The sequence below is a fragment of the Acomys russatus genome, chromosome 19 (genome assembly GCF_903995435.1).
Source record: "Acomys russatus chromosome 19, mAcoRus1.1, whole genome shotgun sequence".
In the NCBI taxonomy this organism is placed as follows: domain Eukaryota; kingdom Metazoa; phylum Chordata; class Mammalia; order Rodentia; family Muridae; genus Acomys; species Acomys russatus.
The window spans coordinates 53,664,526-53,692,502 of NC_067155.1; the positions used below are offsets into that span (position 1 = coordinate 53,664,526).

The following is a 27,977-nucleotide window of genomic DNA, read 5'->3' on the forward strand; positions in this document are numbered from 1 at the left end:
CTGAACCATCTCTCTAGATCCTCTTCCCTTCTCTTTTTTTTACTTATTTATATTTATTTATTTGGTTTTTTGAGACAGGGTCTCTCTGTGTAGTCTTGGCTGCCCTGGACTCACTTTGTAGACCAGGCTGGCCTCGAACTTACAGAGATCCACCTGCCTCTGCCTCCCTAGTGCTGGGATTAAAGGCGTGCGCCACCACACCCTGCCTTATGATGATTTTTCAAAAGACATGTTTTGAAGTTGGAGAGTTGGCTCAGTAGTTAGGAGCATCTGTTGCTCTTTTGGAGGACTTAAGTTCAGTTCCCAGCACCTATAAGCATCTGCAATTCCAGTTCTAGGGGATCTGACACCTTTTTCTGCCCCCCACAGGCACCAGGCATGCACATGGTACACAGACCCACATGCAGGCAAAACACCCAAATATAAAAATAAATCTTAAAGATTAAAAAAATAAAAAATAAAAAGAAAGAGAAAAGAAAAGACAAGACATGGTTGTTTGGTGTAGCCCAGGCTGGGATGAAGCACCTAACTTTAACCTTCCTGTCAGTCTCCAGAGCGCTGGGGTTACTCTGCACCTGGCAGTTTGGGCTGCTTTTAAAGTAGCATTCAGCACTCAGTGACTGTAAAGTCCAGAACATTAAAGGCACAGAGGTGATGTTTACTGCTTTGTGACAGTAGTAGTCCCTTGAAACCATAGGGTAGCAATGAGGGTCCGACTGTATCTTGTATGCAGTTAGATTTGATGGCTTCCAGGCTGCTTTAACACGACCTCTTACAGCTGCCCAATAAGCACTATGTTTTGTAGTGACTCTGGGCCTCAGTCAGCATCTCTTGTCCCAGTTATCTGCTGTTGTGTGCCAACCCCCCTCCCCCAAATGCAATGACTTAAGACAGCAAAGTGGTCCTCTGGGTTGAACAGTTCGTGCTCAGCCTGTCTCCTGCAGTTTCAGTCATGTGTTAGGAGGATCTGGAAATCACCCAAAGGCATCTCTTTCCCTGTGGCGACTGGACTTAGAGGTGATGGGCCGGCGGGGGTGGAGGGGTGAGGAAGTTGGGGGGGGTTATGGGTACTTCTCCCTGGGGCTGCTTAGGTGCCCTCCTATAGTCAGACTCTTAACTTGGGCTGGCTTCCTCTCAGCAGGAGTTCCGAGGACAGGAAGTGGAAGCTGTTGGCCTCTTAAAACGAGGTCCTGAAATAGATGCAACGTCACATCCACTACTGGATGAAGCCACCAGAGCCGCCTATAATGGGGAGGGGAAACAACAAGACCCCTGGGTCTTGAGATTCGGGTTGGGGGTAGTATCAAATGAGTTGCGGCCATATTTAATCCCTCAGAGTATTCTCAAATCCCAAAGGGTTTGTTTTTAGGGTTGGACCTTTGCATCCACAGAACCATGTAAGCATTTAACGAGAGAGACCACCGATGCCACCTCAGTCTGTTTCACCCTAGTTCAGAGAAAGTAGGTTGGGAGATGAGGGACCTATGTACGCATTAAAGGCTGTGGGTGGCACAGCAGCCTAGGCTCAGACTCCAGGCTCAGATGGGTAGCTGGTGTGTGTGCTTGTGGGTTGTTCTAATCAGGCCTTTGACAGTGAGGAAAGCAAAGTTCCCTTTGGCTCAGACTGTCTCTAGGCCTTTCCAAGAGAAACTGTATTATCAGTAGGGATACTGGAAGCCAGTGTACTGGCCCTCCGTCTTGGGGAACTCCTTCCGGATCCGCCAGCGGCAGCAGCTTGGCAGGATGGCGAAGTCAGCCATGTCCTGGGAGCCAAAGCGCCAGGTGGCATAGCACCTGTACGCACGGTGTCGCAGCCTGCGGTTGGTGGCCTCTTCCTCCAGCACCAGCAAGGGCTCCTGGTACAGCAGGAGCAGCTGCAGGGCTTGCCTCGACAGCACGAGCTTCCAGAAGAGCTCCGAGGTGGTGATGCACCGTCCCGGCTTCCTCCGGCAGCACAGCTCCTCTAGGGCCCTGCGGTTCTCTGGTAGCTGCGACGGGAGGCACTTTCCACACTGGCACCAGCCCGGGCTGTGCCCGGACCTGGGGGGCACCTCTTTGCACAGCAGCTGTATTTCCTCAGGTTGTCCAGACACGGGGGGTGAGTCGTGGAGAGATAGGGACAGCCTAGACAGCTCCGTGAAGTCCATCTGGGGCCTCTGAAAAAGTTAAGTTCCCAGACCCATCAGCACCAGCAACGCCTCCATCAACCTATGTAGTCATGCTCAGTGTTAGAGCCACTGGAGCAGCTATCATTTATCAAACATCTGTATCAGGGCTGGGCTGCTGTTGAGCCTGGTAAGAACCTCTTGTAGTACAGATGCGTGTCTCCACTTTATACAGCTGGGAAATGAAGCTCAGAAAAGGCAGCTATCAACTAGGACCTGTGACCTCTCGCCCTGCCCGCCTGCCTTTTGAGGTGTCTCTCCTCCTGGGTGATTCTCCTGTCACATCAAGATAGCAGACTGCCTTCTTCACGGGACTGGCCCCCTTCTGAAAGGATCTAACTAGTCAGTATGTTTCTCTGGTGACTGTTGTCTTCCATAGGAGAGCAGTAACTCTGTTGTTTATTTGCTGCATTCCCTTGGTGCCTCGGGCAGTAGATAGTAAACATTCGTTGACTCATTCCTGCTCTCCGTGCCTGCCAGATTCTCTCTACTGGCATAACCATTTGTTATCTTCCAGAGAAGCTGCCAGAATTGCCATGCCTAGTCTTTGTGACATATGCCTTTACACTGGATGAAGAGCTGAGTCGAGCACGAGTCGAATAGTTCGTGTGTGTGTGTGTGTGTGTGTGTGTGAATGGTAATAGCACCATCCATAATAGCCAAGAGGCCGAAGCATCCCCAGTTTCTACCAACTAATGGGTGATAAGCCAAACCTGATCCATCCAGACAGTCTAGCCAGGAATACTACTGAGCCACAAAACATACCGAAACAGTGGCACACACAGCAACATAGACACAACATAGCAACACTGAGAACACAATGCTAAGCGAAAGAAGCGATACAAAGTATCACATAGTATATGACACCCCCTCCCCGCCCCCACCCCCCACCCCCGCAGGATTTCTAGAGTAGACAGAGCAGAAGGGAGTAGGTGAGCAGTTAACAGGGGCAACTGGGAACAGGAAGTGACAGGTCCATGGATATGGTGTTTCTTTCTGAGAGGATATAAGAGCTCTGGAGTCCATGGCAGTGACTGAATAGCATTGTAACATATGGAACATCACTGAATTGTGTGCCACAAAGTGGTAAATGGTTACTGTCTCAAACCCTAAGAGCCTATTGTTTTCTTTTTATAAGACAGAGTTTCTTGTAGCCCAGGTTGACCCCAAACACTATGCAAGCCTGGCCTTGACCTCCTGATATTCCTGTCCGTACCTCACAAATGCTGAGATTGCAGAGATATACTACTACATTCAGCTACATAGTTTACTTTCTACCCATGTTCTTTTTTAAAATAATTTATTTATTTTTATTGTATGTGCCTTGGTGTATGTCTGTGTGAGGGTGTCAGGTCTTGGAGTTACAGACAGTTGTGAGCTGCCATGTGGGTGCTGGGAATTGAACCCAGGTCCTTTGGAAGAGCAGTCAGTGCTTTTAGCTGCTGAGCCATCTCTCCAGCCCTGTCTACCCATATTCTACAAGGACATTACAAGAAAGAAATTTTTTCATCAGTTGCTTCCCGAGATATAAAAATCCTAAATATTTAATCAGATCCATTAATAAATACAAAGAATAGCACAGCACATTAAGCTGGGAGGTTGCAGGATAAGGAGATGGCTCAGTCTGTAAAGTGTTTGCCGTGCAAGGACCTATGTCAGATCCCAAGCCTAGCTTGGTGCACCTCAAGTCCCAGTGCCAAGGGCACAGAGGCAGGAGGATCCCTGGAACTCACTGGCCAGCCAGTCTAGTGGACTTAGTGAGTTTTGGGTCCAGTGAGGGACTCTGTCTCAAAGCAATAGTGTGGAGAGCGATTGAGGAAGACACGTGGTGTCAAGTTCTGGTGTGCGCATACACTTGCACACACATGCATCCACAGGAACAGACACGCACACATACCTAACACGTATACCTAGCCTTGGTAAGTCAGTGAGTGATTCCCAGTGCCTAGGAGGGTGAGGATCATCAATTTGGGCCATCCCTGGCAGTTCTTCACCAAGACTTTGTCCCAAAATGACACGGGGCGGGGACGCCTCAGTCGTACTACATTTGCCTACGATATGCAAAGACTGAGGCTCAAACCCCAGTATCCCCCAACTTAGATCAATCATTGAAACTCATCACATAACAAGAAAATGAGGGCTGGAGAGATGGCTCAGAGGTTAAGAGTACTGTCTGTCCTTCCAGAGGTCTGGAGTTCAATTCCCAGCAACCACATGGTGGCTCACAACCATCTATAATGAGACCTGACGCCCTCTTCTGGTGTGTATATGTAATAAATAAAATATTAAAAAAAAGAAAAAAAATAAAGAAAATGAAAACCTCACAGATTATTTCAAAAGAAGTAGGGGAAAAATTTTAAATTCTGTATCCAGCTAGATGGATGGGGTGGCACACACCTTTGGTCCCAGCATTCAGTAGGCAGAGGCAGGCAGATCTCTGTGAGTTGGAGGACAGACTGGTTTACAGAATAAATTCCAGGACAGCCAGGGCTACTACACGAAGAAATCCTGTCTCGGAAAACCAAACCAAACCAAACCAAAACAGAACAAAACAAAAAATTCTGAATCCATTCATGATTAGAATTCCTCACAAACTAAGGACAAAAGGGAATTTTCTTGAATCTGATACCACATTCTTAAAAGCTCACCAGAAACCTAAGGCAGAGAATGAACTAGACCAGCTGTTGCTGAGACAGGAAATGAGGTAGAGGCCTGTGCTTTCCTCACAGCCAGCCTGCTGGGGTCTAGCTGGTGGCGGGACTGGTGGGAGGCCAGCCTGGTCTACAAAGTGAGTCCAGGACAGCTAAGATAACACAGAGAAACCGTGTCTCGAAAAACGAAAACAAAAACAAAAACAAAAAACAAAACAAAACAAAAAAAAACAAAGCAGAAATTAATGATGAACGACAGGAGTCAGACTTTGAGCAGAGTGTGCATGGAGTCTTTACAGCTCAATTTTCTTTTGCAACACGATCTCATTAGGTTTCCCAGCCTCACCTGAACACCTGGGTCCAAGAGATCCCTCTGCCTCCACCTGTCAAGCGCTAGAGTGACAGGTACAGCTGTGCCCAGTGTGTGCAGTTCAGCTTTTATAAAATCCTAGAATCAGTAAAAAGGTGGTGGTGCACACCTTTGATCCCAGCCCTGGGGATTCAGAAGCAAGTGGATCTCTGTGGGTTCTAGGCCAACCTGGACTACATAAGAGTTTCAGTCTATCCAAGGATACAAAGTTAGACCTTGTCTCAAAAGAAACAACAGAAACCATAGACCTAACCCTTAGATGCAGGACAGGGCAATTTTTAAGGGAAGATGACAATTTAGGAGAGGCATAAGAAGGATGCCTGAGACCAGGCATGGGGGCGCATGCCTTTAATCCGAGCACTCCACAGCCAGAGCTCTGTAGGCAGATCTATTTGAGTTCGAGGCCAGCCTGGTCTACAAAGCAAGTCCAGGACAGCCAAGGCTACACAGAGAAACCCTGTCTGGAAAAAGAAATCAGTCTGTTTTCTTCTCTGGAATAAATACTCTCTCATGAAACCCCAGCACTCTGGAGGCAGAGGCAGGTGGATCTTTAGGTTCAGGGCCAGCCTGGTCTACATAGTGAGTTCCAAGAAAGCCAGGGCTGTTAAACAGGGCAACTGTCTTAAAACACCAAGCCAAACCAAACAGACTCCTGCCCCACAAGAAAAACCCCTCTACTATGAGCTATTCTTGCCCAAAACACCTAATGTTAAAAGTCATTTTTATGAGAGAGAGAGAGAGAGAGAGAGAGGAGAGAGATAAGAGAGAGAGAGAGAGAGAGAGAGAGAGAGAGAGAGAGAGAAAGTACACACGTGCCACAGCAAATGTGGGGAGATCCGAGGCTAACTCGCGGGTATTGGTTCTTTCCCCTCCCCGTGTAGGTCCCAGGGATCTTGGACAGCAAGCACCTTTACCCTCTGAGCCGCCCTCCGAGCCCCCAAAAACTAATTTTTCAATCTAGTGCCAGTTCCATGAGCATGTTTACTTTGCTAAAATTCATCAACTGTGATTTATATAAATAAGCACAAGTGTTTACATTTAAGAGACACGATGCTTTCACTTACTGGAACTTCTTGGCCTTTGACAACTTGCAGACTTTTCCCCAGCAGCTGCTGCTCCACCATCCGAATGCAGGGCTCGTCCACAAAGGACACATACTTTAATGTCTAGGAAAAGAAGGTTAAAAAGTCTGTCTGTTTCTGTACAGACGTTTCGAGAATCGCCTCTTCAGACGTACGTGAACACACCTGCTAATCTAATCTACCACATGACAAAGCAAACTGAAGGCCTAAAGGGAAGTCAGACACAGAACCCCAAGCACCCTGACACGGAGAGCCATCCCAACCACAGTCCAGCGAGGCCGCAGCACAGCCCTGAGCTCTCCTCAGGTCAGCCAGTCTCCCTAGAGGGCTATGGTGGTGCCCTTAACTTGTTCATGCGTTTGTTAAATTTCGTTCATCTAAGTGGAGCCGTTTTAGTAAGTTACAAAGATAAACTAGCCTTCTTCCTCCTCCTCCTCCTCCTCCTCTTCCTCCTCCCTCTCCTTCCTTCCTTCCTACTTATCTTCTTTTCCTTTCTTTTTTTCTTTTTGATTGTTTTTGAGACAGGATCTCTCTGTGTAGCTTTGGCTATCCTGGAACTCACTCTGTAGACCGCGGGGGTCTTGAACTCAGAGGCTTTTTTTTTTTTTTTTTTTTTTTGAGGCAGGGTCTTAATTCTCCAGACTGGCCTAGCCTCCAGTGCGCCACCTTCTGCCTCAGTCTACCTACGGCGGGGATTGCAAGTCAATGCCAGCTTGGCAGGACTTCTCTTTGCATCAGGAGCACAAGGGCAGCGACTGTGCATTCGGCTGATGGAAAAGGACAGCGCGATGTGGCCAGGTCAGGGGAAAACAAAGTAACCCTCTTTGTTTTCAGGAATCAGTGGCTTCTCTGGAGGAATCATAGAAATAAGTAGAGTGGACCTGCCCCACAAAGTCCAAATGAAACCGGTACGACTTGCGGGCCAGCCAGCCTGAGGCGGAATCTCAGCTGTACCGTTTACTGTCTGTATGACTTTGCGCAAAGTAGTATTTAATTTCAATCACACCCCTCCCTTCATCTCCTTTTCTCACTCTGTATGTGTATGTGTGTGTGTGTGTGTGTGTGTGTGTGTGTGTGTGTGTGTGTGTGGTTTGTGTGGTTTGGTTGGTTTTGAGACAAGGTCTTACTCTGTAGCCTAGGCTAGCTTTGAACTCAAGACAGCCCACCTGCCTTGGCATCTCCAGTGCTGGGATTGCAGGCAGAAACCACCACATCCAACTCTCTTGGTATGTTTGTTGTTTGAAGTAAGGTCTCCAGGCTGACCTGGCTCTCCTCGTCTTCCCGCCTCAGCCTCCTGTGCAGTGGGATCACAGGCGTGCGCTATCATGCCTGGTTCCCGCCTACTTCGTTCTTTCCAGTGGGGCGAGTGCGCACACGCAGGACACACACACACACACACACACACACACACACACACGAACACACACTTTTTTTTTGGTTTTTCGAGACAGGGTTTCCTCTGTGTAGCCTTGGCCATCCTGGACTCACTTTGTAGACCAGCCTGGCCTCGAACTCACAGCGATCCGCCTGCCTCTGCCTCCCGAGTGCTGGGATTAAAGGCGTGCGCCACCACGCCCGGCTCACACACACACTTTTAAGTAACCATAGGCTTTCTTTTCTTGCTTGCTATTAACTACCCAAGTGGTGACTAGTGTTGTTTACTATGGATTTTTCTTTTTTTCTTTGGTTTTTCCAGACTGGGTTTCTCTGTGGATCCCTGACTGTCCTGGAACTCACTCTGTAGTCCAGGCTGGCCTTGAACTCAGAGAGATTCTCCTGCCTCTGCCTCTTGAGTGCTGGGATTAAAAGCATGCTCCACCACCACCTGGCTAATATGGACTTTTCATGGCATCTTTCACTATTTGCCCAATGGACACTTGGGTAGATGTGACTTTTTTGCAATACTGGGGATTGAACTCAGGCCCCACACATGCTGAACAAATGCTCTATTGCTGAACTATTTCCTGGTCCTCATTCAGCGTTAGTAATTTAGCAAACATTAGTGGATGTCCTGAACATATACGGTGTGTGCCTTGTGTGACAGTCTCCTTAGAAAAGTAGAGAGAAATGGGAAAAAGCCAGGATGTAAAACACTCCCATTTAGATACTATCAGTCACTGCCAAATGACTGGTTCTCTGAAGTCATTGTGCTATATGGGGATGGGAAGGGGCTGTGCCAATGTGATAAATGACAAACAAACAAACAAACAAAACCCAAAACACCCCCCCCCAAAAAAACCCAAAAGGAAAATTTTGTCTTCTTTGAATATCAAGGTTCTCTATTTTTTGGTGCCTTTTCTTTCTCAAAACCAAAGGAGTCATCAGAGAGACTTTGGGGTTGTCAAGGAACTTACCCACTTAAGGATGAAAACAAGATTATAGTCTATTTTTTTTGTTTGTTTGTTTGTTTTGTTTGTTTGTTTTTTCGAGACAGGGTTTCTCTGTGTAGTCTTGGATGTCCTGGACTCACTTTGTAGACCAGGCTGGCCTCGAACTCACAGCGATCCGCCTGCCTCTGCCTCCCGAGTGCTGGGATTAGAGACGTGTGCCACCACTGCCCGGCCTATGGTCTGTTTTTTTTTTTTTTTTTTCCACACAGGTTTTAGCTACCTAGAAGAATCTGTGTGTGTTTGGGTGTCTGACGGAAGCATCACGCTAAGCTTACCGGCTTGGGCTCCATGATGGATTCACACTTCTTCCTGTAGTAGTGCTCATTGATGGCACAGGGTTCACAGCACTTACAATAGGGGTAAACCCTGGACCGGCAGAAGGCACCTGAGTATGTGTTGATGAGCAAGTCAATGAATACAGTGGCCTGTGGAAAAGCAAACACCGCGCCAGTGAGACTTCTCTTGCCAAATCGTTTTCTTTGTTGTTCTTGTTGCTGTTGTGTTTTTGAGACTGGGCCTTGCCATATTAGACCAGGCTAGCCTCCGACTCACGGGGATCGGCCTGCCTTTGCCTCCCAAGTGAGATGCCATCACTGCCCCTGCCCTGAATCTAAGGGATGGGGAGGAGAACCTCTTACCAAGCCAAAGTAGGACAGCGTGGATCCGATGTATACCACCAGCTGGATGATGTCAAACTTCCCTCCCTGAAACAGCACAGGAAGCATTACTCGGCTGAACTTGGAGCGGTGCCCTTTCTCCCTAACTGCTGCATCTAGCACTTTCAGAGCCTAGTGATAGTCCTGAGACACACCCGAGTGCTCACTGCCACTGTCACAGAGACCACAAGACCTCACGTTCCCCCTTTCTGCCATCTAGGATGCTTTAGAGAGATGTGGTCAGGAAGGGCAGGACCACTGAGGGTGTTTTGCATATGAGATGAAGGTTTCAGACAAGCTGTCTCGCAGTGTGTGATTACTTGGGAAGCGGAGATGTATACACAGATCTGTCTTATTGGTCTTTTCAAGGTCCACTCTCGGCGGCTTTTCCATTCTCGCAGTTATACTTTGTGGGTTCCTTCCTTCTTTCCTTCCTTCCTATTTATTTACAGAGTCTTTATGCATGTATCTAGCCTTTCCTGGCCTGGAGTTTGGTATGTAGACCACGTTGCCCTCAAACTCACAAGATCCACATGCCTGTCCCTTCAGAGTGCTGGGATTAAAAGTCACCACACCCAGCTTTACGTTTCACCGACCCTTATGTTGCATCAGCCACGTGCAGCCAAGCAGGATGCCGTGGGCGCCTGTTGATTTCTGAGCGCCCAGCATCTTCTCCTTCCTTCACCCCGGTTTTCCTCTGGAGAACTACTTCTCTCTTTCTTCCATACATGCAGTCTGAGGTGAGGGTGGAAGTGCCTGGACCCGTCCTCTGACTCCTTGTCTAGGTCTGGGCTGGTCCAAGAGCAGCCATTGAACATATGGCACCGCCCTGGTCATAGAGATCAGTGTAGCAGTGACCCACACAGAGCCAAGGAGAACCAGTGCTTGCTGCCTAAAGTCTCTACTGAGACTTGCTCTGTCTTCACCGAAGTTTCTAACCTGGTAGGCATCGGAAGCTGACTGACACCATTGTGGAGAAGCGGCTAGTTTTGGGGACAGTACCAAACAGAACAGATGGAAGAAGAGAGGCAGGTTCCTGATTATCTTGTTTGAACAGCCTGAAATTTTGCCTTGATTTTGCAGTTAAGTGGTCCTTCCCCAAAAGCCTTTCCTCTAAGCCCATTTGAGTTGGAGTCTGTTATAAAATATTTTGCAGAGAATTTCATTCGTTAATTATTGTTCTTAAGTATCAAAGGCTATTTATTTTGATTTATTCTTCTCTGTGTATGAGTGTTTTGCCTGCATCTACATGCTGCATGGGTACCCAGTGCCCACAAAGGCCAGAGAGGACATTGGGTTACCTGAAACTAGAGTTCTAGACAGTTGTGAACTCCCTTGTGGATGCCGGGAGTCAAATCCAGTGTTTGTTCTTAACAGCTGAGCTATCTCTAAAGCCCCTTATTTATTTAACTGTACTATTTGGGTAGGATCTCACATATATTAGGGTGGCCTTGCATTTCCCAGATAGCTGAGAATGGCCTCCTCCTCCTCCTGTGACTCCAGATCTTCCTGCCTGTGACCCGCAAAGGCTGGGGTTTCAGGTGCGCACTAGTCTGTGTGGTGTTGGGGGTCAAACCTATGTCTTCTCATAGGCACGTCCTGCCAGCTGGCCTACACCGCCAGCGCGGCATCAGAGATTTGTTTATTATTGTGTGTGTGTGTGGAGTCTGTGATGTGTTCATGTGTATGAGTGCAGGTGTGCTTGTCCGTGCAAGCATATGTAGGCGAGGTTGACTTTGGGACGTCTTTCCTCAATTGATTATTTGTGTGATCATTTTTTTGAGACAGTCTCTCGGCAAACCTTGCTGGCCTTTGGGTCCTTGGGAACCTCCTCTCTTACCTCCAGCGATTGTTTTGTTCTGTTTTAACCTGGGTTCTGGGGGGCGGGGGGTGGTGTCCGAACTGAGGTCCTTTTGCTTGCCCAATAAGCACGTCACCTGCTGAGCCATCTCCCCAATTCCGTATTTAAATGTTTGAAAAGTTGAATATTAGGCATGGTGGTCCCGGCCTATAATTCTAGCACTTAGAAGGATGAGGCAGGAAGAGTGAGAATTCAAGGCCAGCTGGCTATGTAGCAAAAGCCTGTCCCAGGAAAATAAACTAAAGTTTGGATTTTTGAATTCTTTCCTCAGTCATATTCCATGTTTTCCAGATGCTTTGTTCATCAACAGAGCCCCAAATACATTTCTTCCCCCGGTCGCCCCACAAGTGAATAGCACAGAGCCCACGGCTGCTCATCCCCACCTCATGCATAATTAGACAGCCATAGGATGGAGGTGCTGGGACCAGGAGAGAGACTTACGGTGCCAAAAACCAGGATGTCAAAACGGATCCCAAAGGCCTTGATCAATGTCCGCTTCTCCACCTTGTTTTCCTTATAGTACTTGGCGTATCTATGGGGGCAAAGCAGCCACACTTACAACAATCTCTCTGAAAGTGCTGGTGTTTTATGGGGAGAAAGAGCAAGCCAGCAGGCCAGCCAGTCTTCCTTGTCTGCTCCTCAGGCCCTCCGGCAGAGCAGGGATCACAGTCCATCTCTCTAACTTCCCAACAAACAACTAGAACCAAAGAGTGTCCCCAAGTAACCTCGGCTGCTGATGTCGTCACAGACTTACAGGAAACTGGCTTTTAGCTTCCTGTTTTTGTGCGTGTGTGTTTTGTTTGTTTTGTTTTTTGTTTCAAGACAGGGTTTCTGTGTGTAGCCTTGGCTGTTCTAGAGTCGCTTTGTAGACCAGGCTGGGCTCGAACTCACAGTGATCCACCTGCCTCTGCCTCCAGAGTGCTGGGATTACAGGCGTGCGCCACCACCGCCCGGCTTTTAGCTTCCCATTAAAGCATCCAACATAGCTGGGTGTAGTGCACATGCTTGACCAAACCAGTGCGTCTCCTACAGCCCTGTGTGGGGTGGCCTGCTCCCGGCCTCCGGGATATGTAGGGCTAAGTTCATTCACACTGATTTCTCCAGGTCATTACTCAGTTACCTTCATGAACTAACCTGGCACAAATCACAACCACCCCAAACAGATGCAGGAGTTTTTTGTTTTGTTTTGTTTTTTAAAGTGATTTTACTTTTTACAAATAATCAGAAAGACTCAAACCACATATGTTTATCAGGGCATGGTGGCACATGCCTGCTGTCTTGGCACCTGGAAGGCTGAAGCAGGAGGATTGCCTTGAATTTAAGGACGGCCTGGGCTGCACAGTAAATTCAAGGCCAGCTTGGACTACATAGTCCGACCTTGCCTCAAAACAAAAGAAGACGAATAACGCAGCCCAATACAGCAACAAGGAAACCACAGACCCTGTAGACTACCATGCGCCTCTACATTTTGCAGGGTGTCCTTACATAGAAACACGCGTTTTTGTTCTGAGTCGCTCGCAACCTGTGTTGTGCAGGAAGAGAAGAGAAGACATGTGCTCTGTCAAAACATCTGGATTAGTCCAGACCCTTCTCGAAACCTGATCCTAAGGTCAGTCAGCCAGTCTCTAGTCAGAGGGGTTTCCACTGCCTTGAACCTGGTTGTTTCATCCCACACAGTTCTCTCCTTCCTGGTCTGTCCAACGGTAGGCTTCTGTTTTACAAGCCAGCGTGCATCAGCACTCCACACTTGCGCTTGGTTGGTTTGCTTGGGGAAATTAATCTTGTAAGTACTTAGGTTTCTGCTACCAGGCCTTTGTCACTGTAGATTGTAATGGTGGGCAAAGATCATGTGTGGAGACTACTCAAAAAAGGGAGTCCCTGGGGGGGGGGTGGGGGGCGCTAGAGGGATGGCTCTGTGGTTAAGAGCACTGACTGTTTTTCTAGAGGACCGGGGGTTTAATTCCCAGCATCCACATGGCAGCTCACAACTGTCTGTAACTCCAAGGTCTGATTACCCTCACACAGGCTTACATGCAGGCAAAACAGTGATGCACATTAAAAACAAAACAAAACAAAACAAAACAAAACAAAAACAAAAACAAAAAAACCCAACATTATTTAAAGGGGGACTGGGCCCAAATGCCAAAGAGGATGGTATCAGAAGGTCTGAGAAGTTCTAGGAGTCTCTCTCAGTACAGGCAGGTGATAAGTCATTGAGGGACACTGGACAATGGTGCTTTTCTGCACGTCACGGATTAAATAGTGTTCCCTGGTGAAGATAGGTCTAAGTACCCACCCCCAGCCCAGCACTGTAAACAGGACCTTATTTGGAAATGAGAGTTTTTGCAAATGTAAATAAGCATCTCAAGATGGGCTTCCCTTGCATCCAGGGTGGTCCTACATCCCATAATTAGCAGGCATCCTTCTAAAGTAAACAGAGAAACCATTTAGGGATGAAAGCAGAAGAGAAGACCCCTTCTTAGGCCTGCAGAGAGAGCACAGCCCTTCTGACAGGCGGTTTTCCAGTCTCTATGAGAGAATAAACTTCTATTGCCTTACGTCACTTGTGGTAACATGCTACAGCACCATGGAAACGCATACTTATCCAGACATGCTTTGGACCCGAGAAGTGCGTCTTATATCCCTGCATCACACACAGAAGCCAGCTGAATCAGGTGCTCACCAAAGGAGGACATTCTGTAGTCTGTGTGGGGTGTGTGTGTGTGTGTGTGTGTGTGTGAAGATTAGGGATCTGCATCGCGTACCTTCCTCAGTCACGCTCTTCCTTATTTTGTCAGACATGGTCTCTCCCTGAACCTGCTGCTCACTAGGTTGTCCGGACCGGCTAGTCAGCAAACCCCAGGGATCCCAGGCACACACCACTAGGCCTGGCTTTTACATGGGTACTGGGCATCCGAACTCATGCCCTCCTGCTTACACAGCAAGCGCTTTTCTGACCAAACCATCTCCCCGGCCCCCATAAATCTTTTTCTTTAGGACAAAGTTATATAATGTGAACTTTTCATCTTCCTGTAAAAAAGAAAGCTGTATTTCCCCAAATACCTCATAGAGCCTGTAATTTCCTTCTCTTCTGTGATGTTGCTTGAAAATAGCTTGCCCTCTTGCCTATCAGATCCCCACAATTTATTTTTGGCCAAAGATTTCGCCTGGTGCTCATTCGACAACAAATTTGCTAACACTTTATTCTAAGAGAACACTGACGTCATAACCCCTTCAGGTCTCTAGGGAGCTCAGATCCCCCCAGGACTCAATATGCTTAGGTTTAGCACAGAGACCAGGAGGATGCTGGCTAAGATCTGGCTGGTACGTTGCTTCGGCTGACTGCTAAATAAAAGTGCCCAGGACATTCAGGGGACCGGACATCCTGTCTTCTCCTTCTTGCTGATGGCCGCTTCCTGAGCCCAGGGAGAAGCTCCACTGGCCCAGAGAAGGCAAAAAGCCTCAGGCAGTGTGATGCTGAGCCAACGGCCTCCAACTCAGATCCACAGGGGCCAGGCATAACACGTGCACATAAGGACATAAAGAAGTGGCGAGGACAGTGACAACACGAAAGCCACGCGCTCTTCCTACAGCGGCCGATACTCAGCTCCGGCCAGTGTTGTCATATGGGACACGAGCCCAGCGTTATTAAAAGCTATAAGCTTTTTGTCAAATGCTTTAGTTTTTAGGGAAAAAATAGGATGCCCAGATCTTTGTGTAGGATATCTTAAGGTTTAAAACTTTATACGTGGGGCTGGAGAGATGGCTCAGTGGTTAAGAGCACTGTCTGCTCTTCAAAGGACCCAGGTTCAATTCCTAGCACCCACATGGCAGCTCACAACTGTCTGTAACTCCAGTTCCAGGTGTCCTGACACGCTCACACCAATGCACATAAAATACAACTAAATAATTTTTAAAAAAATTATACATGTGCAAAGAAATAAATGGAGTCTCCCAGGAATCTTGTTCCAATGCAGGTGTTTGCTAAGTCGGGGTGCAGGGGTGAGATGGGGACCCTGTGATGCTCTGCATGATAGCAAGCACCCAGGTGAGGCCCATGACCCAGATTCCCAGGATGGAGCTCTGAGGGTAGGCATCTGGATCAGTCGTGTTCGTATTCCAGTGAACAGCAGAGCCCATGGAGACTTGTTTAAATGCAGATAACAGGCTCACAGGCTCACAGGCCCACAGTCTCACCCCTGCACAATCTAACTCTGAAGAATCTCGGCTGGGCCCCAGCAATGTGCATTTTTGAGTCTTTATGCTGCATTTTGAGAGCAGTAGTCCAGGCTGTAGATAGGAAAGGAATTCCCGGATGTCACTTTCCCAGTGCCCAGCTAAGGTTCTCTTAACTATGAAAGGGGGCCATGCCAGAAGGCCTCCTACCTCCTGCCTGACCACATTTTCCCATCTCACTGTCTTGCTTAATTTTCTTCAGTGCACTTTACCATCATTAGAAGTCCTCTAGTCAGACTTGTCTGTATGTTCTATTGAGATATCATTTACACACCTTTTTTTTTTTTTTTTTTTTTTTGGTTTTTCAAGACAGGATTTTTCTGTGTAGCCCTAGCTATCCTGGATCACTTTGTAGAGCAGGCTGGCCTCGAACTCACAGAGATCCACCTGCCTCTGCCTCCCTAGTGCTGGGATTGAAGGTGTGCGCCACCACGCCCGGCCATTTACATATCTTACAATGCATACATCTTAAGCGTGTTGTCCAGTGGTTGGTTGGTTTGTTGTTTATTTTAGGCTTTTTGAGACATGGTTTCTCACATGGCCTACATGTGGAGGTCAGAGGACAGCTTGTGAGAGTCAGCTCTGTCCTTTCCCCATGTGTGTTCTAAGAATCAAACTCACGCCACTGTGCTTGGCAGCCAGAACCCGCTGGGCCATCTCCTTGGCCCTACAATACTATCTTCTTGTGGTTTTTTTGTTTTTTGTTTTTTGTTTTTTTGGTTTTTCGAGACAGGGTTTCTCTGTGTAGCCTTGGCCATGCTGGACTCACTTTGTAGACCAGGCTGGCCTCGAACTCACAGCGATCCGCCTGCCTCTGCCTCCCGAGTGCTGGGATTAAAGGCGTGCGCCACCACGCCCGGCTCTTCTTGTGGTTTTAATTTGCATTTTCCCTAATGACTAGGCGTGTTGATGAGCTATAATGTTTTCTTTTTTTAATATTTATTTATTATTATGCATACAGTGCTGAAAAGGGCATCAGATCACATTACAGATGGTTGTGAGCCACCATGTGGTTGCTGGGAATTGAACTCATGACCTCTGAAAGAGCAGTCAGTGCTCTTAACCGCTGAGCCATCTCTCCATCCCCGAGCTATAATGTTTTCTCTACTTACACTTTTGTCTGTTGTGCCCTCATCCGAACACAGGAGCAACCATGAAGTAACAACTCTGTCTTTTCTGTGTGCCGACACCTGCCCACCGGCACATTCTACGCCGTTACCTGAAGTTGTAGCCAGGGATCAAGGACTCGTTGGTATACTTGTCGTCCAGGCGTCTGAAGCTGTATCTGGGGTAACAGCGGTGGGACCAGCTGTCCAGGTTGCAGTCCCAGTAGATCTCAATGCCCATGATCCCTCCCTTGAGGGGGACAGTCCACAAGAGAAGTCACCAAGTCTGTTGGGTGGGACCCTGCTACCTCACATGGTCCCCTAAGATGTAACCTCAACAAACCATCCCTGCACTCAGATGGCTTCCTGACTCCTCCCCATTACAGATGAACTGGTCAGCCCGGGATCCCGCGCCTGTTCTGCTTTCTGTCTGACCTCCCTCAGGAAAAGCTTTGGCAGCTGTGAGCAAATGAAGGATCCTGAGATGGACAGGCTGCCTGGTCCTACGTGCCCTTCCTAGAAGTGTCCCTTCTCCTAAAGATAAGTGTTCAGAGAGAGAGAGAGAGAGAGAGAGAGAGAGAAGTCAGACAAATGTGGTGGCATACTTGTGGAATCTCAACACTTGGGAGGTTAAGGAGGCTAGAGAGTTCCGGGCCAGCCTGGGCTACCTAATGAGACCCACTCTCAAAAAACCAAAAAGTCAGCTGGGCAGCGGTGACACACACACCTTTAATCCCAGCACTCAACAGACAAAAGCAGGCGGATCTCTGAGTTCAAGGCCAGCCTGGTCTACAGAGTGAGTTCCAGGACAGCCAGAGCGACATAGAGAAACCCTGTATCAAAAAACCAAAAACAAACAAAAACAAAAAACAAAACCCAAAACAAACAACAATAACAACAACCAGAAGTCAGTGTGACCACTGAAACAAGATGCCTGGTTGCTGGTTTTAAAGAGGGAGGGAGGGCAGCCAGCCAGCGGTGGCGCATGCCTTTAATCCCAGCACTTGGGAGGCAGAGGCAGGTGGATCACTGTGAGTTTGAGGCCAGCCTGGTCTACAAAGCAAGTCCAGGACAACCAAGGCTACACAGAGAGGCCCTGTCTCAAAAACCAAAAAAAAAAAAAAAAAAAAAAGATGGAGGGAGGGCCAACCAGGCTGGCTGGGGAAGGTAGAAATGCAAACATGCATATTCCCCTGGAGCCTCCAGAGGGAGCACATCGCTACTGACACTGGGAGGTCAGCTCCGATTCTGGATTCCCACTCCAGGCACAGAAGAACGTTCGTTATTTTAAGCCGGCATGTTGCAGTTGTTTCTGCAGTCACAGGAGAAATGCATCAAGTAGCTCACTCAGGATTGTGGGATACCCTGAAGGAACTCAGGAAGCCTTGGGCACTGGGCATGGCTTACCAAATATAAATGTGAGCCATGACTTTAGGACCCAGAATGTCAGCCGCTACCATCAGACACTGTCATTTGTCACTTGACATTTGACAGTGCCCCCCCCCATCAGCCGTTACCGTCAGACACTGTCATTTGTCACTTGACATTTGACAATGCCCTCCCAGCCCCAACACACACACACACACACACACCACTGTACAAAGACTCCAAGACTCCACCCACCTGAACTGCCACCTCTGAAAAGTTCTCTCCTGCTTCCTGGAAGATGTCTCCTAGTCGGAAAATGGGACACTGAGGGCTCCGAGTCTTGTGAAAGGTACAAGAGGTGTTCAGATCTGGCAATATGTTTCTCCTGTGCAGAATGGCAAACAAACAGCTGTTTTGACGACCATCTCTCTAGAGGGAGAGCAAATGGCTGGTGAGAGGTGCTTGCGGATTGCCGTGGTATAAACCCCTCTACCACAGCCAGTATTCAAGCACCCAATGGGGTGTTGCTGAACTCAATATCAATCTACCGCATTGATATGAGCTCTGTGGCAGCTGCCTTGACTCCTGGGGACCTTTGTAGAATGTCCTCTTACGTTGTTGCTAAGAACAACCTTTGGGACCAGTAGCGTATTGCAGGACAGGTGGGCAATCACTTCCAAAGACCGTGGCTTCCATCTCAACGGCCCTAGCGGTCCAGATGCTCGCCCAGGGGAAGCAGACACCAGAGCCTGAGGATGCTCAAACCAGTCCTTGGGGGTGAGAGGAGCGTGGCGAGCAACTTAGTCGTCCCATCCCAGCCACATGGGTAAGGCTGGAAAAGGGTTCGGCTGTTATCAGGCCCTGAGTAGCTCTGACTGAGAGCTCTGCAAAGACCGTGAGCCAGAACCACCCAGCAAAGACATTTCCAGATTCCTGATCCACAGATGAGAGAGAGAGAAAACTTTTGTAACCGTAGGCTCCCTGGGTTTAGGCTCATTTGTCCTAGGGCCAAGACAACTGACTCATACAGCCAGGCACTGGGGATGCTTACGTGGTGTAGTTGTGGCCGGGGAAGTCGATATTGTTCTTGATGAGTACGGTGAAGTTTTCGGCGCTCCTCAAGAGTGCAGGCCTGGGAGAGAAGGAGGAGGGTCTGTGACCTCAGGGACAGAGTCCGTGGACCAGAGGGCTACGGTTTTATGCTTTGAATGAAGAGAAACGAGTACAGCAACTTAGTGTGCAAAACTTTCCAAAGTTCTCCATAAGGCCTTGTAGCTTACCACCTCTGGAGACCTCCCGCCTCCACGACAGTTATGGTTTCACATCCAACATGAGACAAACACATGTTTGGCTCTGTGCCGTGACATGTTACATCTGACAACTAGCTCTCCAAGGGAGAAACAGGAAGGCACCGCAAATCTAGCACTTGCTGATTACCATGGTGTAAATTAAGTACTCCTACCATGGCTGGGGTCAAGCCCCCAGCCACCGTAGGTAAACTTGAAACTGGCTTTGAGCCAGTGCCGGTCAGCGCTTGAGCACCCCTGTTTGTAGCTTCCTGAATAAGTTTGCAGTCCCCGCAAGGCTGAATTAATATTTTATTTTGGTATGCCCAGCCTTTATCACAACGCAGTGTTGTCTGTGTCATTCATTCACTCATCAGAGGCCCTGAGCAGCATTTAGTTCTCCACCAATTTAGAGGGATCAAAAGTCCAGGCTACAGGAAGGCCACCCAGCCACCAGCCAGCCAGCCTTTCGTTAGCAAATAATTATGGTACTGGACACAGAGCAGGATACCGGGACACAGTGATGAACAAGACTACCAGCAGTTGACAATCTATAAAAGATGGAGAAAACTGGCTGAAGGCTAAAAAACAAAACAAGTGGTGGTGCACACCTTTATTTAATCCCAGCACTCAGGAAGAAGAGGCAGGTGAATCTCCTAGTTCAAGACCAGCCTAGTCTACAGAGCTAGTTTCAGGACACCCAGGGCTACATAGAGAAACATTGTCTCAAACCAAACCAAACCAAAACAACAACAAAAACCTAAGCAAAACTCCTGGCATTGTTTCTTGACACCTCAGCAGCAGGAGCAGGTAAGGGTAGGAGGGGCACCAGGAACTGTCTCTCTCTCATTCCCGGACATCTGAGACCTAGCTTTAGCTCTATTGGGACATAGCTATGGAAAATACTGTCCAGCATCCACGGTGCCCTTTTGACGTATAGTTCAATTTTCTCCCTTTTGGGCTTTCCAGCCCATACAGGCTGCAGAGGGCTAGGTAGGGACAACCCTACTTCCTGTTCCTCCTCATTGTCCCCATGAACACTCGACCTAAGGCCGACAGCATAGTGCCAGCTGCTCCCCTTGACCACAGTGACTGGTTCACAGAGGTCATAAGACATAGGAATGCCATTGAGAACATTCCAGAGCTTTAGTGGAAACAAAAGGCTAAAGTAATTCTTGAACTCTGTGAACTACAATGTGAGAAAAGTCAAAACTGAAGCGCGAATAAGTAGGAGGAAGGCTGGAGGGGAGAAGAGGGAAATTTACTCTGGACGTCTCATTTAGTAAAGTAAAATTTTAAATAGATAAAACAAAAAAAAAAAAATGATAGCTCCTTTTTCCGTTTGTGGTACTTGTATAAAATAGCCTTATTTACAAAACATTCCTGCCTTGTTCTGGACTGTGGCCTTAAAACTTTGATTTTAAACGTAATGCTTTGGGTAGACAAAGTGCTTCCGTTAGAAGTCATGGGCTATCAAAAGAAAATCTCAGTGCCAGGGGTGGGACACTTCCCATGTGAAACTGCTGGGGTGGGGAGGGGCGGCCGTGGTGGTACACTCGGGAGGCAGAGGCAGGTGGATTGCCATGAGTTTGAGGTCAGCCTGGTCTACAAAGTGAGTCCAGGGCAGGCAGGGCTATTATACAGAGAAACCCTGTCTTGAAAAACCAAAAGGAAGGAAGGAAGGAAGGAAGGAAGGAAGAAAAGAAAGGAGGAAAGAAACTGCTCAGGGGAGCCCCCAGGGATTCTCAAAATAAGCTATTGCACGGTTCTCGGCCGTTCACCATAAGTAGCTAACAAGACCGTATAACTGAAATCATAACACACTTTGGACATGGAGGAATCAAGCTGGACCTGGCCTGGAGATTTTCTCCTTGCCTGCTAGTGCCTGAAAGGGCCATAGAGGCCACTGAGGGAGAAAAGTCAGCAACGGTATTACCCAGCAGTGAACTCTGCATGTTACACTACCGACCTGCCCGGCAAGATTTGCACATATGGTGGCATGTAGGTGATGGGGCAACCAAGTGATTTCTGATTGGACTTGAGGCCTGCTGCACAGGAGGGACTTCATGTATGGACATGACATGTCTGGCACCTCAAACCTGGTCAAAAGCCATGGCTTAGGTCATAGGCTCTGGTAGAACTTCCTGTTGATTTTCTTTTCTTTTTTTTTTTTTTTTTTGAGACAGGGTTTCTTTATGTTATCTTGGCTGTCGCTTTGTAGACCAGGCTGGCCTTGAACTCACAGAGATCCGCCTGCCTCTGCCTCCCGAGTGCTGGGATTAAAGGTGTGTGCCACCACGCCTGGCTTCCTCCTGCTGATTTTCTAAATGCACAGGTTGTCAAACTGCCTTCTATGTATTTGTTTATATCCTATGAGTGCTCCTGTCATTCTTGGTCAGAGCAGCTTCTCTTTGCAGTAGATGGGGCAGCACTATACTTCTAAAAGGTGTGTGTGTGTGTGTGTGTGTGTGTGTGTGTGTGTGTGTGTGTGTGTCACATTGTGCATGTGTATACAGGTACACAGGCCTCAGAGTGCCTACGTGTGGAGGCCAGAGGTTGCTATCAGGTGTCTTCCTCAGTGACCCCACCACCACCTTATTTTTTGAGGCAGGGTCTCTCGCTGAGCCTAGAGCTCACCTATTTGGCTCGACTCACTGGCCAGCAGCGCAGGGATCCTCCTCACTGGCTCTTCAGCTGGGACTGCAGCCCCCTACTGCAACACCTGGCCGTTTATGTCCAGTGCTTGGGATTCAAACTCAGGTCACCAGGCTTGCTGGGCAGGCACTTTCCCCACTGAGCCACCTCCTCAGCTCTGCTTCTTCTTCGTCTTTGTCATCCCACGTGAGCGCCGATGGGTCAGAACACACCCTGCTCTGCTCTTGGGGAACGTTCCAGAGCAGCCATGATGGGCAGGGGCACCTAACGGTGTTCCTCATTCAGCACTGTTGTCAACTACCAGCACGCTAACAGCTGGCGTAGCCTTCCCAGAGATGGCAGAGAGGTCTCCCAGCCAGGGCTACGATGACCAGAGAAGCCCAGGAAAGGTTGGCACTGCCAAGGCCACTGTTTATGCAACTCACCTGGGAGCGACTTTCCCCTCCTCAGCAGGACACCAGGCAGAGACTTCACAGGTCCTCCTGGTCTCATCGTACTGTATACACTTGCCAGTCCGGATTCCTACAAGTTCCAAGGGGTTGAAGAAGCACAGATGTGAATGTACATCTGGCATTCTACACTCTGAAGCCCGAGCAGCCCCCTCTTCGTGAACCCCACCCTCATCGCATATGCACCCAAAGCCAAGCAGAACCCTTGACAATACATCCTTAGAAAGGCCCAGAGACAGCACAGAGAGGTGCTGGAGTCTGCCCGCCCTTTGGATGTTTTGCAGAGAGAGAGAGAGAGAGAGAGAGAGAGAGAGAGATCCCTAAGAAAAGAGTTCTGTATTCAATGTATGTTCTACATGGACTAAAGTATGGCTTCTTACACGGCATGTGAACACCCGCAGGGCACACATCTTGTCTGGGGATATGTAAAGTCACATGATGTAAAGTCACCTGGGAACAGCCCCTTCTGAAGCATCAGGAAGAGAGAACTGATAGAGGGCAAGAGGGCAAGCCGCATTACAACACTCTCTGTGGCAACTCACACACACGTTATGGAATGCAACTCAACACTCGGGTGACTTTCTGTGAGTGTGTGCATCGTAACCGCTGGTGGCTCTTCCTCCCTCGTTTTGAGACAGGGTCTCTTTATTTAAGCTCTGGCTGGGCTGGAAGGCTGGCCTCGAACTCACAGAGATTCACCTGCCTCCGCCTCTGTCTCAGGAGTGTTGGGATTAAAGACCTGAACCGACACTGACCAGTGCCTTCTGCCTTTCTAAGTTAAGATGCGAGGCAATGTCTTGTTTGCAAGGCTAGGGCTGTAGATCAGTGGTAGACCGCTTACCCAGCCACCATGAAGCCCTGGGCGCAATGTCTAGAATGGAGAAAGAAAAGAAGAGAAAGTGGGAGGGAGGGAGGAAGGGAGGGCAGACGGGAGGGAGGAAGGAAAAGTAAAAAATGAGAAAGTTAAACCCTCCAGGTTCTTGGGGGTTCAAGTTCATGTTCCGCCACCTTTGGAGAAGTGTTCCAATAATAAGAGCCTGGACAAATGAGGGGACAGACACAGCCTCACCTGAGATTTGGTGGCCCAAAAGGCAGCTGAAAGCCAGAGACTAACGACTGAAAACTGGACATCATGAATGTTACAAAGACGCCAGACCACCCCCCCTCAGCGGTGCAGAGAAAGACATAGAAAAGCACCTTTGCTTTGTGGATCCATCCATCCCTTTTTACAACTCTTGTCAGAATGGCAGAGTGCACTTCGGGTGGGAAACTGCAGGAAGAAGGGCAGGAGAACAGAGAGTGAACATTGCATCGGGAGCCACAAAGATACCACAACCCCCTGCTCACCACCGTTCACAGCAGCTTCCCCTTCTTTTTTGAGACAGGGTCTCCAACTAAGACTGTAGCTTATCTATTCGGCTGGGCTGGCTGTCTATCAAGCCCAATTTGCACAGCTATAGCCTGCTTCTTCTGTGGATGCTGGGGATGAACTCAGATCCTCATGCTTGATGGCAAGCACTTCAATGACTGGTCCATCTTCCCAGCCCCATATGTGGAGTCTTGTTCAGCCAGGTCCTGACACATGCTAGCTACGTCACGGACTCCCTTCAAAGCACGATCCGGTGTGAAAGGAGCCAGACACAAGAAGCCCATCCGTGTGGTTCTATAGATAGGGACACATCCTGGATGGGCAAATCCACAGAGACAGAGACAACTGGTGGTTGTCAATGGCTGTGGGGATGTGGAAGAGATTGACTGCTAATGAGGACAGTTTGTTTTTGGAAGTCAAAGCTTCCTGGGGAGGGGTGTGATAGTAATTTTCTAGAATTAGGTAATGGTGTTTTGCATGATGTTGAGAAAAAAAAAAAATCACTGAATCACTTTGTAGACCAGGCTGGCCTGGAACTCATAGAGATCTACCTGCCTCTGCCTCCCAACTGCTGGGATTAATGGCATGAGCCACCACCACCATGCTTTTACAAAATTTTTTTTAATTTTATTTATTATTATGTATACAGTGTTCTGCCTGCACATACACCTGCAGGCCAGAAAAGAGCATCAGATCACCTTATAGAAGGTTGTGAGCCACCATGTGGTTGCTGGGAATTGAACTCATGACCTCTGGAGGAGGAGACAGTGTTCTTAACCGCTGAGCCATCTCTCCAGCCCCCAGTTCTGTTTTTTTGTTTTTTGTTTTTAATGTCTCTAAAAGAAACCCTAAACACAACAGTTTTGTGATTGTTGCATGGGATGGAGAGGTTCTCAGTCATTCTCCCGGCTGATAAAGTATTTCCCTCCCTTTGGAGCTGGGCCTATGTGTGACCACTAACTACCAGGAGGCGGCAGAATTAACACAGTGCGGGCTCCAGGCTTAAGCCTCTTTTCCTTCTCAGCTCTGGGGTTCCTGGGCTGCAGTTTGGTTCCTTGGCTACTATTCTGGAGGAAACATGTGGGAAGACCGGGGGGGGGGGGGGTAGAGAAAGTCCCTGGAAGTGATGAGGTGAGCCTCCAAACGATGCTAACAGCAGCTCTGTGAGAAGCTGCAGTGAGCAGTGTGTGTTTCAGGTGTACATTTGGGCTTGGCCGCATTTGCTGAGAGAGAGGGGGCAGGAGTCTAGGCTGAAGGACCTGGACCGCAGTGTAGACTAAGATCCCCTCCCCAGAGTCATGCAATGGTGGTACCCCACGGAGGCCTTGGGTTTCTTCTGCTCTGGGCAGTCCTTTGGGTTCCAAGAGCAGCACCTTTCCTAAGGGCTTGCAGCGCACCATAACATGTTTTAAAGTGCTCTCTTGTGTACAATAGGGCCTAGGAGTATTCCTCCTGAATTTGTGAGGCCCCGGTGAAATGGGGCCGCATGCCAGGAGTCATATTGTTGTGAGCTGCAGAGAGGCTTTGAAGGAAGGAACCTGCGCACACAGGCCCCTAGTGCTAAAGCCGGCGACTAAGGTGGGCTAAGCGAAGACCTCCTGATTCCCAAAATGTATCTCACCCCTGTGACTTCTCTGCGTGGGTCTCTCGCTTACCTCAGGACACAGCTTCTGCTCTTGGTTTTCTGACTTGAGAAAATTCGTCATTACAAAGAACGAGTTCCCCTGCTGTGAAAAACGGAGGAGCAAAGGTGAGGCCTTTCTGAGCAGAGCTCCTTAAGTGGCATTAATATGTTTTGCTAAGTGCGGGGGGCGAGCCTTTGTACTCTAGAACTCTGCCGTGGGCAGCATGGACTTTGCCAAGGGCTTAATATCAAAGCTGCAGGAACTGTCCCACGGGGTAAGGGGAGCGGAGGAGCCTTTAAATGTAAGGAACAGTCATTTTCCGAGCCAGCCTCAAAAGCAGCTGTGTCATTTTTCTGACACAGTAAAATCCCATTAAATCAGGACTCCGGAGAGCTGGGGAAGTGGAGGTGGGGTGTGGGCTGCACCCTGGGCAGGCTGTTCAGATTTCTCAGGTCTTAATGCAAGGCGGAGGACTTCCCACTGCCTAGGCAATCGGTGGCTTTTATGGTTTCTAGCTGGAAACAAATAGTAGCTTGGGCCTGATGGTTTTGCCAAGCGCTCTGGGCTCCCCTAGGGCTGCAAATGGGCTCTTTTGTTCCTCCCGCCCTCATCTGTTCCTAACTCTTGGCCCCTCTTTACTTCTCCTTTTTTGGTAACTGCTTTCATTCCCCCTGCTTTGCAGACTCAGCTAGCCACACACTCTCTGCGACCTACACCTTTCCTTTCATTGTCACCACATTCTTTCTTTAGAACCATCCTGGCGACCTTCTCAAAGATAACAAGCTACCTAAACCGCATAGACAAGCTCCCTGCCCTTTCTGAATGCAGGCTGAGCTTGCCGCGCAAGCGCAGTGCCCTGCACCTTAAGCCCTGTGCACGAATCAGCTCCAGTTTGGAACGCGCCGGGATGCGCTGCTATTTTGAGCGGCCCGGTAGGATAAAGCAAAGACCATCTTCTTTGAGCTTCTGGATGTGACCCAGTTTTGCAATTTTTAGGTTTTCTCAGTTGGGATTTTCACAGGTTTTAAATAGGGCCAACGTTTTTCTTTTCTTTTGAGACAAGGTCTTAATGCATTCCAGGCCGGCCTCTATGCAGCTGAGGGTGACCTTGAACTCCTGATTCTCCAGCCTAGACCTCCTGGGGCTACAGGGTTTCATGCACGCTAGCCAAGCTTCCTTCCTTAGTCCCAAGCAAACTCTTTTTTTTTTTTGAGACAGGGTTTCTCTGTGTAGCCTTGGCTGTCCTAGACTTGCTTTGTAGACCAGGCTGGCCTCGAACTCACAGCGATCTGCCTGCCTCTGCCTCCCGAGCTAAGTTTAAAAAAAAAAAAAAAAAAAAAATGACGCTTTAGACCCCCAAGGATGGGGACAAGGGAAGTGACCATGGAGGAGTCCTGGAGTCAGCTGCCTGGTACTCACCTGCATAGGGAAGGTGTAGTCTGCAGGGTCAAAGATTCTTCGTACTGACTTCATCACCCCACCCTCCATGACATTCTCTGTCACCTCTGCAATCCCTTTGACCTTTGTGTGCACGGAGCTGATAACGGGCTCTTTCCGCTGATACAGCTTGTCGCTCACTAAAGCAAAGCTGAGAACGGATGAAAAAAACATCAGCGGTTTTCTCACAGCGGGTTTGGGCTGCAGGCTTGTGGGGGGAGGGGTATCTTGGGAGCTGCTTCTGCCCAGCAGCCTACTTCCTTGTGACTGCCTCTTCTGCAAACTGGGGCCGCGCAGTGGTACCTGCCCCTCCCCTTTGTTATTTATTATCTACTGTAGGTATTGTCAACTCACAGTCCTGCTCTGGGGGGGTTGAATGAAGGGCTCTGTCCCAGGGCGCAGTAGCCCAATCGGCTCTGTCTGTTCTTGTTTCAGGTCATTAGATATTTGTTTTGTTTTGGTTTTTTGAGACAGGGTCTCTCTATTTAGTCCTGGTATAGACTAGGGTGGCCTTTGAACTCACAGAGATCCTCCTGCCTCTGCCTCTCGAATGTGATCATTAAAGATCTATGCCACAGGCTGGGCGCACGCCTTTAATCCCAGCACTCGGGAGGCAGAGGCAGGCGGATCGCTGTGAGTTCGAGGCCAGCCTGGTCTACAAAGCGAGTCCAGGACGGCCAAGGCTACACAGAGAAATCCTGTTTCAAAAAACCAAAACATAAAAATTAAAATTAAAAAACATTAAAAAAATATCTATATCACCACATCTAGCAGGTCATTTCATTTATAAGAAATGCACAGACTAGAGACAGAAAATGGATAATTGCCAGCAGAGAAGAAATGGGGGATGGCAGGTAATGAATATATCAGTTAATGAATATATTACTTTTTAAAAAAGATTTATTTATTTATTATGTATACAGTATTCTGCCTGCAGGTCAGAAGAGGGCACCAGATCTCATAATAGATGGTTGTGAGCCACCATGTGGTTGCTGGGAATTGAACTCAGGACCTTTGGAAGAGCAGTCAGCGCTTTTAACCTCTGAGCCATCTCTCCAGCCCCTATTACTTCTTATTAAGATAAAATATAGTGGTAGGTAAATGTATTATTATATAATATTGTGCACGTGTTAAATGCCACCTGTATGTTTGAGAGAAAGAGCGGAGCTGAGGGAGCATTAACACTGGGGGGCGGGGGTGCTCAGAGCCAGGAGAACACACTGTCTTCTGAGCTGACACCGAATGACCTTGGCCGCCGCAAATGGCCTATC

The 27,977-nt window shown here is 48.5% G+C and overlaps 1 protein-coding gene across 2 annotated transcripts in view; it reads right to left on the reverse strand.

Annotated features, from left to right (window-relative positions):
• Nucleotides 1–666: 666 nt before the first annotated feature.
• Nucleotides 667–27,977, reverse strand: part of P2rx7 (purinergic receptor P2X 7) — a 39,175-nt gene continuing 11,864 nt past the window's right edge. For both annotated transcript variants that reach the window (XM_051161545.1, XM_051161546.1), the window contains exons 2-13: nucleotides 26,689–26,857; nucleotides 25,300–25,371; nucleotides 23,473–23,545; nucleotides 22,252–22,348; nucleotides 18,937–19,017; nucleotides 18,141–18,270; nucleotides 16,631–16,767; nucleotides 11,617–11,707; nucleotides 9,297–9,362; nucleotides 8,934–9,083; nucleotides 6,251–6,352; nucleotides 667–2,156 (exon numbers count right to left, since the gene is read on the reverse strand). In XM_051161545.1, coding sequence (XP_051017502.1) covers nucleotides 1,659–2,156; nucleotides 6,251–6,352; nucleotides 8,934–9,083; nucleotides 9,297–9,362; nucleotides 11,617–11,707; nucleotides 16,631–16,767; nucleotides 18,141–18,270; nucleotides 18,937–19,017; nucleotides 22,252–22,348; nucleotides 23,473–23,545; nucleotides 25,300–25,371; nucleotides 26,689–26,857 — 1,666 coding nt within the window. In that variant the 3' untranslated portion in view covers nucleotides 667–1,658. The remainder of the gene's footprint in view (nucleotides 2,157–6,250; nucleotides 6,353–8,933; nucleotides 9,084–9,296; nucleotides 9,363–11,616; nucleotides 11,708–16,630; nucleotides 16,768–18,140; nucleotides 18,271–18,936; nucleotides 19,018–22,251; nucleotides 22,349–23,472; nucleotides 23,546–25,299; nucleotides 25,372–26,688; nucleotides 26,858–27,977) is intronic.